This window comes from Nyctereutes procyonoides, unplaced genomic scaffold (genome assembly GCF_905146905.1).
Source record: "Nyctereutes procyonoides isolate TBG_1078 unplaced genomic scaffold, NYPRO_anot_genome, whole genome shotgun sequence".
In the NCBI taxonomy this organism is placed as follows: domain Eukaryota; kingdom Metazoa; phylum Chordata; class Mammalia; order Carnivora; family Canidae; genus Nyctereutes; species Nyctereutes procyonoides.
In genome coordinates, this window is record NW_026575030.1 from 8,345,370 (window position 1) to 8,361,358 (window position 15,989).

Sequence of the window (15,989 nt, forward strand, 5' to 3'; positions counted from 1 at the left end):
ATTAAGGTGTTACCTACAAATGATGGGGGTTGCCCAGATCCCAGCCAAGGGTATTTCACTGGTGAAAGGTCAAGCAACAGCAGTTCCAGAGCTGGGTGATGAGTACACCAGCTGGGGAAGGAGCGTGCCAACAGCATCTACTAGAAACCTACAGTAAGCAAACTGGTCCTTGACTTAGATGTCCCCTCATCAATACTCCATCTGGTTTCATCTAGCTCTGAAGCTATACTTCTGACTGATGGTGTGGATTCCATAACCAGTTAAGCTGATATGAGCTGTACCAGGTGACAATCTCCTGGTGGACTGTGCTGTAACTGGGTAGTGCACCAGGTTAGCTGTCTCCGGGCTACCTTCCCTCTGCAGGACAGGACAGGGCCTAGGGAGGAGGCTTCTCTCCATGGCACAGCAAGAGGCAGGTCGCGGGAGTGGTCTCACCACACATAAGCAATAATATGAGATCATTGTCTGCAGAAAAAAAAATTTTTTTTAGGATTTTATTTATGCATTCATGAGAGACACACAGAGAGAGGCAGAGACAAAAGCAGAGGGAGAAGAAGGCTCCATGCTGGGAGCCCGATGTGGGACTCAATCCCAGGACCCCAAAATCACGACCCAAGCCAAAGACAGATACTCAACTGCTGAGCCACCAAGTGCCCCTGCAAAAAAAAATTTAAAGACAACAAAACCTTCTAGTAATCGGTCTGCTTTTGAATATCACCATGCACCAACAACTCTAAATATTACCGGTGATGAAATATTCCTCCCTAAAGGGCAGACTTGCTCCCAGCCACCGCCCAGACACACGGGAAGAAGCAATCACCTCATTTGTGATCTCTGGTCTCCCTGAGGCCTCATTTTTGTTCTTATCACAGTGTTTCCCCCCTCCTCCGGGGGGCCCATTGGACCATCTCCAGTGGTGCTGAATGCAGTGGGCTCCTGTTCTTCCTGTGCCTCAGCGTGAGGCCCTACCCCCTGTGTCCATGAACACCCCCAACATGGCTCCATTCATTTCTGCAGGGGCTGCTTGTGAGATCAGATTGGGGGATGGACGTGGGCAGAAGTGGATGCATTGCCCATGCTGTGCCCTACACTTGTCCCAGCTGCCTGGCGGCTTCTGTGTCCCATCTCACCCATTTTTCCTCCACACCCCACCCCACTCTGGGGCAAATCCAGCGAGCAGCTCCTTCTGCTTTGTCACTCTCTCACCCATGCATCACCGTGTCTTTCAGAGATGGGACCCCTGGCTGCTTGCCATCTGGCTTCTGGCTCTTCCTGTTCCCATCATAGCTGTTCAGCCTTAGCCTTTCCATTTGTACCTCCTCATGGGAAACCTAAAGCCCAGCATGGTTTTCTAGGGAAGTTTTAGATTGTTGGAAGACAAGGAAGAAGTGGTCAACCAAATAAGTAACCTTAGAAAAATCAGAGTACGTTCCTAGTAGAGGCGCCTGCGTGGCTCAGTTGATTCAGCATCTGACTCTTGATTTTGGCTCAGGTCATGATCTCAGGGCATGAGATTGAGCCCCACTTTGGGTTCCGTGCTCAGCATGGAGTCTGCTTGAGATTCTCTCTCTCCTTCTACCCCTCCCCTACACTTGTGCACACTCTCTCTTTTCCTTTCTCTCTAAAATAAATAAATCTTTTTTTTAAAAAAGAGTACCTACCTGTAGAATTGTTCTGAGGATTAAACAGGTTAAAACAGAACATATCAATAGTTAACAATATTTGAAAGTTTTTAATACATAATAGTAGTAAAAACAGCACTTAGCATGTAGCTACTGATTTGTGGTAGCTATCACCATCATCATCACCAAAGAGATTTTTCCCTAAGTAACACACAAGTGAGACCCAGACAGGTTGGCTCACACTTCAGCAAAGGTAGACAATATATAGAGAAATTGCAATGAGAAGCTTGGAATGGGAAGGCCAGTGGCCAAGTTGAAGGTAAGCTTCCAACACTGAGTGATGGGGCTGATAGCCGAGGGGCAAGCTCCAGAACAGCCAGTCAGGGACTGTGCTCCAGCTGAGGAGAGCAGCCCACTAGCAGGTCTGCAGAGGGGCAGGGCAGGGAGGAGAGTGTGGCTGCAAGTCCAGGAGGAGGTTCTCTTTTTCTTGGCCTTTATACTTAAAATAAAATAAAATTAAATTAAAATAAAATAAGTTTTACTGAGATACAAATAACATATCATAAAATTCACTAATTTAACATGTCCAGCTCAGTGGTTTTTAGTATAGGCAGCCGTCACCACAATCAATTTTTAGAACATTTCATTACCCCAAAAGGAAACCCATTACCCATTTCTCATTCCTCCTTCAAACTTCCTAGTCCCAAGCAAACTCTAATTTACTTTCTATCTCTATAAACTTGCCTGTTCTGGACCTTCATACAAGTGGAAGCATACATTAGAAGAGCTTTTGTGACTGACCTCTTTCACTTAGCATAATGTTCTAGGTTCATGTAACTTACAGCCTCTATCAGTACTTCATCCTTTTTATTGCCATTTAAAAAATATTTTATTTATTTATTTATTCATGAGAGACAGAACGAGAGAGAGAGGCAGAGACATGGGCAGAGGGAGAAGCAGGCTCCATGCAGGAAGCCTGATATGGGACTTGATCCCAGGACTCCAGGATCACGCCCTGAGCCAAAGGCAGACGCACAACCGCTGAGCCACCCAGGCATCCCTTTTTTATTGCCATTTAATATTCCAATCTGTGCATATACCACACTTTTAGCTACTTTGAATAATACCACTGTAAACATTTGTGTGTATGTTTTTATTTGGAGATATGTGTTCATTTGTGTTGGGTATATACCTAGAAGTAGAACCACTAGGTTATAGGAGAACTCTACGTGTAACATTTTGAGGAACTGCCAGACCACTTTACAAAGTAACTGCATGCTTCAATTTCTACCAGCAATGTATGAGTTCCAATGGCACTTATATTTGTAAACATTAGAGGAAAGCAACCATGTCTATAACTAAAGAAAAATTACTGTGCGTTATGGGAAAAGACAAAGGTTATGGGAAAACAAATCTAACAGAAGATAGATTCAGAGAATGTGTTTTCTCCTTGCATGCCGAACCCATTCAGACAAAATTTCCAGAAGTTATAGGATCTGCATTTAATACACCAAGTCTGCTTTCTTACTTTGATGTTGCTTTGGGGAGAGGCAGCCATGGTCTGGGTAGCACCTCTTAGAGGACTGAATAGCCTTCAGTACCTTTCCTACAAGATCATGAAGTAGACTTGTATACATTCATCAACTACATTTTCATTGGCTGGATTGGTTGTAAATTTTCCTTGCTAAAAGTAAATTCCACGTGGACATTTGCCAGCTACCTATAAACAACCATGGTGGCTTAAGATCTGGCAAAATGTATTTTGACAGCTTCTGTAAATAACAAAGAGTTGCATTCCAGTTTCTGTCCAACATCTCTAAACTAAGCACTGTGGAGTGCAGAAGACTTTTGGCTCTCTTTCCCTTTTGTAGGTTGAAATTCTGCTTTATAAGTAGTCTAACCACCATGGCTGATTAAATTTCATAATCACTTCATATCTGTTACTGTAGATAAAATACAATTTTCTCCTTCCTATAGATGCAAGTAAATAAGAACATGCTTCTATTAGGTGCTGAAATTTGGTATCTTTTCAAAAAGATTTGTATAGATTCATCAAGCCCTGTAGTGTCTCTAGCAGTGTCTACCTGGTACCAAATAACTGGTCAAAATCTATAACAAACACAGTCAGTTGGCCATTTCTCTCCATGGGGCATCAACTGATCTTCCTCGCACCAAAGCTGACTATCAGCCTGTTGGTTAGTGTGCTATAGACAAGCTTACATGAAAGTCACCTGGGTCCTCTCCTGGATTCCCTGTCATTTCCCCATTTTCCACTCTAGACCTGGTTGGTGCCATGGGTAAGGCAGTCCTACGGCTCCAAAGCACATGGTACTGTGAATTCATCTCAGGGCTACAGATGCTGTGTAAACCACAGGGTCACATTAACAATACAGGCAGAGTAGGTTCTTGGCTATACCATTCCCAAGCCAGGATGTTTTTATCTCTGGAACTTCTATAATTACAAGTTTAAGAACTTAACTAAGGATGTTTTTCCTTAGGCAGCGAACTTCATGGCTCATTTCAGAAAATGTGGTAGTCAAGGTCAGAATAAGATGTCTAAATGAAACCTAGTTCTCTCACTCCCCTAGAATTGAAAGCATGTGGACCACAAGAGAATGTGTATCCTCAAACTAGCACTGGGAGGGAAGGGTCGACAGTGAGGGTGATGGACATAGACAGCTACCAGGTCCTGTTTTGAACTGTGCCAGTAAAGAGCCTCTGTGTGAAGGGCCCATGAACCAGCTCTAACTGGGTTAGAATGAAGGGGTCAGAATGACTACAACATCAATATTCAGAAGGATTTTATGAAGCCCTTCCTACTCAAAGAGAGTAAGTTCACATTTTTCGACTCATCCAGGGAAACACACTTCTTACACTAGGGACTCATTTCTTATGTCCCTAGGCCAAAGTTGACTTGAAGGAGCAGCAGCATTTTATGGAAATATTCTGACAATCGTGACTTGAGGTCATCGACACACTTGTGCTTTATTCCAGTTCCTACTTGAGTTTATTGAGCAATAGTGAACTTATATTTCCAAATTGCTTCAAAATTGGTATTCAGAGAAAAAAAAATCACTGTCACTTACCAATAGCCTGAATTTCTCCTATATGAAAAATTCTACTATATTTTATAGTTAAAATTGCTTTGATTTAATAACCCTTTGCTGACCTACTATCTTGACCCAGCCTCTTTTAGTGAATTTTAGCAGGAAAAGAAAATCATCCCCTATACCATAGGGGTTTATATTAATAATGAAAGGGCATAAATGCATCCCCCTTTCATTCAGCAGAAGTGACTGCCAACTTGAGACGGTCAACAAAGGGAACTTTCCGTGGAAGGCCTGAATTATGTCTTTTTAAAGTTTTTCTTACAAAATGTTGAATTCTAAACTTTTGGCTCCTGGGAAAAGTGATGGAAAGGATAGAAAACTGAAAATGGGGTAGGCAATACTGACCTTTATTAAAGCCCGCCTAGGAGACTATAATACTCTGCTTTTCTCCCTTTGATTTTGTACAAATCTGATTTGGAAAATTACTCACTTGGTTTGCATGGGGTTAAGGGACAGAGTGACACCAATGTTTGGTCAGCATCTTGAGCAAATGAGTGTGTGTATCAGTGACAGTAATTAAAGGTGGGGTATTTCTGTTGCTGAGGGTCCTCTAGCCTTTGTATACGTTCTTGGAATGATTCCTTAAATTCCATAGCACATATATTTTGTGATTTATGTGAAACTACCAAGCTGGTGTCATGGACTAAGCTGTAAGAACTTTAAAATGTTCTACATTTTAAATTCTACAACAAATATTCAGGGTCGGTTCCTAATTCTGATATTTAAGAATACAACATGAGGGTACACCTGGATGGCTCAGTGGTTGAGCGTCTCCCTTCAGCTCAGGTCATGATCCTGGAGTCCTGGGGTCAAGTCCCTCATCAGGCTCCCCACAGGGAACTTGCTTCTCCCACTACCTATGTCTCTGCCTCTCTCTGTGTGTCTCTCATGAATATATAAATAAAATCTTAAAAAAAAAAAAACACGAGGAGTTTCCATATCTACCTAAAGCACATTTGTGGAAGAAGCAAAGACGAACATGGGATTTTTTTCAATGCTAGAGAGATGCTCTTAAGGGGAAAGTGTTTTCTGGGCACCCCTTGTCCTTGTTTGGTTTATGCAGCTGTCAAATCTCATACCAAACACTGTCTGAGCAGCCACATCTGGTCACCACTGCTTCTGTGCTCCATGCTGAGCATCACAGGTTTGTGATACCTGCATACACATATGTGCTTTTAACATGGTTTCTAGAGGGGCACCTGGATGACATACTCCGTTAAGCATCTCAGTTTTTTGTTGTTATTGTCTTTTCTTTTTCCATCTGACTCAGTTTTTGCTCAGGTCCTGATCTCGGGGTCGTAAGATCAAGGCCCCAGTTGAGTTCCATGCTCAATGGGGAGTCTGCTTGGATATTCTCTCCCTCTCCCTCTGCCCCTTCCCACATTTTCACTCTCCCTCAAATACATCAATCAATCAATCAATCTCAAACAAATAAATAAATTAAATTTAAAAACAAAACAAAATACAGTTTCTAGAATGTGATTATCTAATGCTTGTAAGAATACTTAAGGGTGATTAGCAACCAGTCAACTGAATTGCCTCCTTTTTCTTAAATAGGCCCCATCTTTCTCACAAAAAATCCTTATATACTATCATTTCAAGACCAAACTTATTTGCACCTAAGTTGCTTTGCTTTAAAAATTCATCTCTGACTCCTCTTCCAAGTGAGCTTTTTGTTCTAATAATTGCTGATGGGTAAGCCGCAAGACCATAAGCCAGCAGCTGGGTGCCCTGCCGACTGTGTCAGGCCCAACGTTGTAAGTCACAGAGCTCTGAGGGGGTATGTTTTGAAGGCAGACAGCATGCGGTTTCTTGTGCCCTCTATTCTAAATGAAGAAAAGGCCTAACAGTAATCTTTAGTGTATCTTTTTATCTTCTCTGAATAAATGCTATATTTTTCTCAATAAAAGAGAAATCAGCCTGCAGGAGGCTTTTCATCTCCCTTCACATCACAGCTCAGTTGCTTCCTTTCCCTTGAGTGTGACTTCCTTCCTGATGCCAGATGCCCCTGTGTTCTGTGGTCTCAGCCAGGGGCCCTGCCCTGACTCAGAGGAGCCACCCCTGAATTTTGCTCCTTACCCCATCTTATTCCACATTATCTGCAACTCCAGTGAGTTGTAATGGCTGTTTTCTCTAGTATTTATTATTTATATGAATACTTTAACTTTTTAGTGAAGTTAATGTTTAACTCTTAAAAGCTATTTTATGTTGTATGAAACCACTTATATGAGGTACTTGGAGTTGTCAAATTCAAAGATAGAAAATAGAAGAGATGGCAATTGCCGGGGACTGGGGAGTGGGGCAAGGGGCAGTTAGTGTTTACTGGGGACAGAGTTTCAGTTTTGTGTGATGAAAAGAGCTCTGGAGAAGGATGGAAGTGATAGTTGTACAACAATGCAAATGTGCTAAACTGTATACCTAAAAATAGTTAAAATGGTAAACTTTAGGTTATGTATGTTTTACCATATTTTTTTTAAAGATTTTATTTGTTTATTCATGAGAGTCAGAGAGAGAGGCAGAAGGAGAAGCAGGCTCCCTGCTGAGCTGGAGCCCAATGCAGGACTTGATCCCAGGATCAAGTCCTGAGGTGAAGGCAGGTGCTTAACCGACTGAGCCACCCAGGTGCCCTGTTTTATCATATTTTGTTAAAGTGTGTGTGTGTGTGTTTTTTTTTTTAAGTATGAATAAGGCATAGATTATCTCTGCAAAAAGTGGATAACACGTCATGGCCACCTCTAATTTTTTCTGAAGTCAGTTCTATTACAGCCCTTAGAGAAATGCCTTAGCTTCTTTTACCAAAAATGCAGACGTGACCTCATTTAATTCTGGTTGCTCCTTAGGATCAGTTTTCCTAAACTACAGAGGCGTGAGTAAAGGCAGGGAGTGGGGGGGTTTACCAACAGGGAGGACTAAGTAAGTAGGTCAAGGAAAGAGTTGAACCAAACGCAAGAAAAGAGCTCAAAGCCCAAGCCAGCAAGAGAAAGACATCAAACCTCCCTGATTCTTCACCTTCTTGCTCTTTGTCTCCCATATTGGTCTAGGCATAGGCTCAAATGAGGGTGGTGTTTCATTCTCCAGGTGTAAAAAATAATTAACTGCCTGCTACTTGAATATTTCTTTATGTTTGTCTTTATTTGACTCTATCATTAAGTATCATGGGCCCACTCTGCTTCTGGTTTGAGGCTCCAATCCTGGTGAGATTAATTGTGTCTTTGAAAATAAGATAAGCAGCACATGAAAGTTCATAAGAACATAAATTATCTTCGATAAAAGGGCATACTTTGAAATTTGAAACATAATTTACCCTCAGCTCTTTATATCTTTTCAAATCGTTGCCTATTTGGGAGGGTGGGGGGAGGGGTCTGGCTCATCAGGCAACTAATCACTTTATCTGATTTCTTTCTGGTTTGGATTGCATTCTGGGTACAACAATTGACATCTAAAACTTCAAGGAAAATAACTAGCCAGTCCTCAAATTTCTTCCTTTGACTCTATGTTGCATAGCAGTGCTTGAGAGGAGGTTGTAACATTTGAGAAGAGGTCTTGGGATTTTCTAGGCTTTTCTTGCTGACGGAATAATTAAAGGAAACACCTTCTAAAAATCTCAATAAATAAAGCACAGAGGGCTCAGTTTCATAGAGAATGTCAATAGAGAAGAGGACTACAGTGCAAACAATGGTATGTCATTAGCTATTCCTTGATATTTAGAGCCCACAGATAGGTAATGTAGCATAGCAATGAACAGCTCAGGTTCTGTGGTCCTTCATTTAATTTACACTCATCTCTTATGAAGTGCGTGCCTTTGGACTAGCCTATAGGTCAGCTCATTTGTCCATAAAATGAGCGTAGTAATAGTACTTAGCATGTTGTTAGGAGGGTTAATCAAAATACGAGCATAGTGATTGGTATATATAAGGGCTAATACAAAAAAAAAAAAAAAAAACCTTAAAATTGCCAAATTAAGACCGTAATCAGAAATGAGGGTAATCATTCACTAAAGAAGAAACAAGAAAGAGGGAATGCCATTTGTGTCTATTTTCCATTGCTTTGTAATGAACCACCCTAGAAGTAGTGATTTATTTTTTAAGATTTTATTTATTTATTTGACAGAGAGAGAGAGAGCACAAGCAGGGGAGCAGCAGGCAGAGGGAGAAGGAGAAGCAGGCTCCCCCCTGAGCAGGGAGCCTGATGTGGGGCTTGATCCCAGGCTTCTGGGATCATGGCCTGAGCTGAAGTCAGATGCCTAACTGACTAAGCCACCCAGGCACCCCAGAAGTAGTGGCTTAAAAGAACAACAATCACTTGCTTTGCTTGTGGGTATACAACGTGGGCAAGGCTCAGTGGAGAAGGTCATCACTCCATGTGGAGTCAGTTGGGGCTGCTCACCTGGGGGCTGAGAGTTCCACTTTGCAAGATGCTCCACTCACATGCTGGCTGATATCTGGGTATTCAGCTGGGCTGAGGGCTGGGAGCCTTGGTTCTCTCCACAGGTGCTTGAACTTTCTTACAACATGGTCAGTATGTTGCAGAATGAGTATCTCAAGAGCAGCTAGAGGTACCTGTTTCTTAGGCTTGGTCTCAGGAAAGCAGTACAGCATCACTTCCATGGCATTCTGGCAATTAAGTAGTCATAGAGCCCAGATTTCAGGCAAGAAGGCCTAGGATCCCCCTGTCAATGGAAGGAGTTTGGAAAGAGTTTATAGAGTTGTTTTAAAGCTGCCACAGTGTATGATCCCAAAGCTTGCCCAGATCTGATTTTTTCATGAGTCTCCTGTACATCTCCAAGGGAAGGAATGTGACATCAATACATCGTTACCACCCTTGTCTTTTGATCTATTCAGGATCCTTCATCAATGAGTAGTTGACAAAAAAAAAGTCCTACAAAATTGACAAGCAATAGTCAATGTTATAGTTTAAATTCTCCATACGTCTTTGTAGGGATGCCTTTCTTTATCTTGAGGATGTTACCCTCAGATTTTATACAGGTGTCATAGCTAATGGTTAATTTATTGTGCCATCTGAGTCCAAAATCTTGTCATAAGTTAGCATTTGTCATGCTGTTGCCAGTTAACATTCGTTCTTCAAAAAGAAGTTAAATCCTATGTATGGCAAGGTGCTTATTCCACTTTCTGCATACTGAGATTTTGGAATTAGGGAGGAAATTTGATTTTATGTTGTCTACAAATTCACAAGATCATTCCTTCTCTCAAAAAAAGCCTTGATTACTTCCTCAATAATACAATGCTAAATTTTAGGGTAAATGATGAAAATAACATCAGACTAAGGTAAAAATGAATGTTATATAATTAACTGGAAAACAGTGTGATGTTTGGCCCTTTATTTAGAGAAGGAAGAAGGAAGAAATTTGAATTTATATTGTTATTTTGAAATATCCAATTTCCATAAGGAAAATGTATACTCTCCTCTTTTAATAGGCACACAACTTGTATGTAATTATGATGTAAGTCTAGTATTTAAAAGGTTTGGGTTGGGAAGCATCAGGTTTGCTCATTCAGTGGAATCTGCAGCTCTTGATCTCAGGATTGCATGTTCGAGCCCCACATTGGGTGTAGAGATTTTAAAAATATTTAAAAAAATAAATGTGATGTAATGAGCAATGGGTGTTATATAAGACTAATGAATCACTGAACTCTATCTACTTCCTGAAACTAATAATACACTCTATATTAATTAATTGAGTTTAAATTTTAAAGATAGTAAAAAAATAAATGGTTTGGGTTGAATTTTATTCAAAATAGGGAATAATCCTTTAAAGAACTTGGTATATTTTTATACATCATTTAAAGTACTTTATATGTAGCCTTAGCATAACTGATAAAATGTTTAAATGATAAGGTAACGGGGATAAAAATTGTGGTTAACTTCAAAAGTACCTGCTTATATCTGCTTTGATATTTTAACTGGCTGCTTCCTCAAAGTTAGGAGAACTCAGGGTCCTGTTTGTGCCTGAGGAACCATAGGCATAAGATATGTGTATTTATTCATGTTTCTTCAGTGTGGATCAGTTTTAATGGTATTTAGGATGGGTATTTAGTTTAGAATTTCTTCTTTATAATATTATTTATTTATTTATTCATGAGAAACACAGGAGAGAGGCAGAGGCATAGGCAGAGGGAGAAGCAGGCTCCCTGTAGGCAACCTGATGTGGGACTCGATCCCAAGACCCCGGGATCACGCCCTGAGGCAAAGGCAGATGCTCAACCACTAAGCCACCCAGGCATTCCTAGTTTAGAATTTCTAAGTCCTCTTAGATTCTAACAGGATTCTGGTTTTTTCAAATATGAAAATTTTCTAATCAAACCATATATTTGTCAAAATTCCTTGTGACCCAAATTCATCTAGACTGTGCTAGATTTATGATTATGGTGATCATCTATGCTTATTCGACTTCCATAATATGAGCTGCAGTAATGAAAGCAAATCTGTGTTATTTACATTGCCATTTCTCATTCTGAATCAGGTTACTTGGAATTCTGTGCCCTTAAGGAATTGTTTGTTTTTCCAGACTAGTTAATGCATCAGGAACTTGGCTTCATGTAATCATCACTAAACAAACACCTTGACACCTTTTCTATGGGAATTATCAGAGCTCAAAATAGTCTAAAATTGGGGATATAAAAAAAGCCCAGTAGTCTTTTTTTTGTTTTAGTTCAGGAAAATGCAAATATGCAGCTCTTAGCAAAAACATTCTTGAGTAGCTGGCTTTACCCCCATGGGCAGCTCTGAGTAGATCACTGGGGTTACCAACCCAAGCGCTATCTGGCTCTGGTGGCTATGAGAGTTACTGGCCTGGTCTTCAGAGATCATGTCTGAGCAGTTTAGACTTCACATTGACCACTGCCCAAGACTCACTTCTTGGCGGGCATGTGTAACTTGTACTGTTAGTTTTATCTCCCCAGTGCTGTGGCATAGCTGATGTTCAGTGGGGCCCGAGAGTCTATTAGGGTAAATTGGCTTGAAAATGTAATGACCTTCATTCATTAATTCTGTGTTTCAGAATTAGGAAGCATCTCAGAGAGTTAAAATGGACTAGGTACTTCTAGAGAGCCTGACTGAGCACAGGATTTATAAGCTTGGTTAAAAAGCCTATGGAGGGCTCATCTCACTGTTGGCTGAAGAGATTACTCTAAATAATGACCCTTGTCTTGAATTTATATCACTGGATATAATTGACAAAATTAATATCTAAAATTTACAAATTAATAAGAGAACAGAACAAGTTCATAGAAAAATAGGTAAAGGATCTATACAGGTAATTCATAAAGGAGAGAACCCAAATGGATCCATATGAATAGAAGTTCAACCTCAGAAAAATGAATATGAAAATAAAATGAGATACCATTTCACCCTCATTGGGTCAATAGAAGTTAAAATGTCTGAAAATCCTGTGTTGGTTAGCAACAAGCACTCTCGTAGGCTGCTAATAGACATATACATTGGTAAAAGGGCTTTGGAGAACATTTGGGCCATATCTAGTAAAACTGATCATTTTACTTTACTAATACCCAGCAATTCCATTTCTCGGGTATACCTAGGGTAGCTCTGGTACAGAGCCATAAGGAGTCACACACAAGAATGGCCATTGCAATAGTGGAAAAGTCCAATCTAAATGCCCTTCAGCAAGAGTGGGTAAGTAAGAATGATATAGTCATGGAATAGAATACTCTTCACTAGTAAAATGAATGAACAATACTTCATGTGTCATAGATAAAAATTGATTATTGTGGATAAATCTCAGAAAGATAGCATTAAGCAGCATTAGCAAGTTTTAGAGAGATATTGTTGAAAACAAATAATACAATATTATGTATTTTGTGAGTACCTACATATGTTGTGGTATTATAAAATGCATTGGCATGATGGACAGTAGAGACATCCTTTCCTCTACCCTTGGGGAGGGATGAAGTAGAAGATGGGGAGAGGTGTACAGGGAGTTTCAAGTGTTCTGTAATGTTTTATTTCTTTAAAAATAAAACACTGGGGGCACCTGGGTGGCTCAATTGGTTAAGCCTCTGCCTTAGGCTCAGGTCATGCTCTCAGGGTTCTGAGATCAAGCCCCATGTCCAGCTCCCTGCTTAACAGAGAGTCTGCTTCTCCTTCTCCCTCTATCCCTCCCCTCTGCTTATTCTCTTTCTCTCTTTTTCTCTCTCTCAAATAAAAAAAAAAAACACCTTAAAAATAAAACACTGATTTGCTCAAAGCAGAAGATTCAAGAGCTTGGCAGTGGGTAAAGGGATCTCTGTTACATAATTCTCTATATTTTTCTTTACATTTGGAATAGTCCAGAAATTTTTTAAAGATAATGAATTTAAAGCCAAATAAAAATGTTCTTGGCATAATTTTTAAAACCACATCTAAACTATACCGTATCCCCAGAATTACTACTGAAAAATAGTTATTTTACTTTGCTCCAACAAATATTCGTTGAGTACTTGGCCTGTGCAGGACTCTGGAATTTCGTTGAGGTTATGCTGGAGAAGCAAGTAGGCTCAGCTCTGTCTTCATAGGACTTAGACTCTCCTAGTAGACAGGTAGGTAAGGAAGTGTGTCCTGAAAGGAGAAGTTTCCAGGTAGACTAGGTCGGGATGGGCACCACCCAGAAGGCAGCATGCTAGCTGGCCTGGCAGCTCTGCTGAACCTAATCACAGTCACGTTCTTCCACATGGACTGGAAAATGAGAGGGAGAAGGGCATTTGGCAGGAAGGCTTTCATCAAAATGTTAAGAGGTAGGGACCAACCATGGGGCGGGAGGGCAAGATGGACTGCAGGGGCACAGGAGTTACGAGGTAGATAAGGGAGGAGGCAGAAGGAAAGGCAGGGATAGAGGGCAGGGCTGAGTCTGTTAGGGGAGGAGTTCAGTATCCAGCTGCTGAAAGGAGTTCTGGTCACCTGTCCCAGCTCTGTGTCTGTGGGATGCCAAGTGACAACTAGAGAACTCAGCTTCTCCATACCTCACTCATCCTGCAAACTCTGGCCCCCTAGATAGAAGGAGAAGACATGAGGAGAAGCTCAGGGCTCTCTGAGAAATGCCACAGCCATAGCAACTCCTACAGTGCCATAAGGGACAACTTCAAGCACACTTGGAAGTCGGACTTGTCTTGGGAGAGGGAGCTGTCTAGGTCCTCTACTGCTTGTTGGCCTTCCTATCAAACAAGGAGTCTCTGGTACATTGCAGTCAAATACAACTGGAAGTGTGGTTTCTTTAACACGGTCTAGGTCCAAGCTCTGCAAAGGTCAGGGGCTTCTCAGGCTTCTTTGTGTAAAGCCTGCTCATTCAGCATTCCCTAGGTTTCCTGGGGCCCATTGTGTGGCAGAGAAGCCCTTTCCCTGTCACTCACAGTGTTCACAGGATAAACCTGACAGTACTCGAGAGGCAGTGTGGACAGAAGTACTTGGAGTGTTAGAAACTGGGCACAGCTGACCTGCCTTGAATCCCAGTTCTGCTACTAACTAGCCGAGTCACCTTGGGCACGACACTTACCCTCTTTTGTGCTTCATTTGCCTTGTCTGTAAGTGGGGATGACCATGGGATCAGAAGAGTTAATATCTAGGACATGTGTGTGATAGGTGGCACCCAGGAATTATTATACCTGCGTTGACTGTAATCCCTGTTGTGGTTGTTTTTATGTAGCTTGAGTCTCTATTACTTGATATCAAAAGAACTAGTTATAAAGAAATTTTTTTCCTTTTTTTTTTTTTTTTGCAGCAAAAAACATGTTCTCCCTTTGCAATGCAGCTGCCCTGTAGACTTCGAGTTTCATATCACTTTGGTTCAATCTCATGAAGCCTTCACTATTGACCCAGTATCAGGTAAGGACAGTCAAGATTTCAAGTTTCTGATTTCCTTAGAATTCTCAGATCAAAGAGGATTTGGAGAGTAGGCCTCAAGTTATAAAAGAGAGTAAACTACATTTCAATATGATATTTTCACATGTGTAACAATAACAAATTTGATGTGTCTGACATATTGTAAATTGGGATTGGACACTTGAGAGTGAGGACACTTTGAGATCATTTGTATCATGCAGATAATTTATAATAGTGTCCAGATAAATTTCTTCCAAGACCAAAACTTGAAATCTGAAGTTAACCATTCCTATTCTAATTTTGGCTCTTGGTGTATCCTTGGTGTGTCCATTTTATTCAATTTCAAATAAAATGGGAATACTATCTCTAAGCTTTCAATATTATTGAAGCTGTCGTGAATTTACTGCGTGCATGGTATGGACAGTCTGTCTTTGCCTGCCCCAAAATACATAGATCCTAATGCTGCTCAGAACTTTTGAAAGCAAAATCTCCATCTGAAGTGATTTCTGCTTCCCAGTATCTGTCTCTTGATATTTGGGTTTGGGCTTGAAATATCTGTCCACAGTGTTCTATTATGAACACAAAAATAGTTTTGTTTTTGAATGTCTGGGTAGCTAGCCATTAATATCCTGATTCCAAGTACATCTATGAGTGTTCAAAGCAGAAATTTTGAATTACTTTTAAATTATGAGATGTATGTAGATTATTTCTTAGAGAACCAGGGACCATTCTGAGATTTTTGAAATATAATATAGCTTACTATTTATATTGTAAAAATAAGACTCAATTCTCTTTCCAGAGAGAAGCTCTATTATTTCTAGGCTTTAAAAAGAGAGAATAAGGGATCCCTGGGTGGTGCAGCGGTTTGGCGCCTGCCTTTGGCCCAGGGCGCGATCCTGGAGACTCGGGATCGAATCCCACATCAGGCTCCCGGTGCATGGAGCCTGCTTCTCCCTCTGCCTGTGTCTCTGCCTCTCTCTCTCTCTGTGTGTGTGACTATCATAAATAAATAAAAATTAAAAAAAATAAAAATAAAAAGAGAGAATAAGTAGTTACCAGAATTATACTAAACAAGATTATATTTCTGCTTTTAATTATAGTTGGTGTTCTCACTGTCTTTTGGTAGAATCATAATAGTAGCCCTTACTTAGTGACTATTATGTGCCAGGTACTATTCCAAGTGACAGATATAGATACATTTTATATAAGTACATGTATATTTAATCCATACCAAAATTATGTAAGATTGGTATCATTATTCTTTCCATTTTATAGACCTAGAAATGAGGCACCAAGAGATTAAATGACTTGTCCAGGGACACTCAGCAGTTAAGTGGCAGGGGTAGGATTTGAAACTGGACATTCTGGTTCCAAAGTCTGTGTCCTGCCTCATAAAATAAAATTGAATTTTTACCTTAACTCTGAAGAG

The 15,989-nt window shown here is 40.6% G+C and overlaps 1 protein-coding gene across 1 annotated transcript in view; it reads left to right on the plus strand.

The window, feature by feature from the left end:
• Window positions 1-15,989, plus strand: part of CFAP221 (cilia and flagella associated protein 221) — a 101,255-nt gene that overhangs the window by 15,118 nt on the left and 70,148 nt on the right. The window contains exon 6 of the mRNA XM_055316399.1: window positions 14,460-14,563. Within this exon, the coding sequence (XP_055172374.1) occupies window positions 14,460-14,563 (104 nt within the window). The remainder of the gene's footprint in view (window positions 1-14,459; window positions 14,564-15,989) is intronic.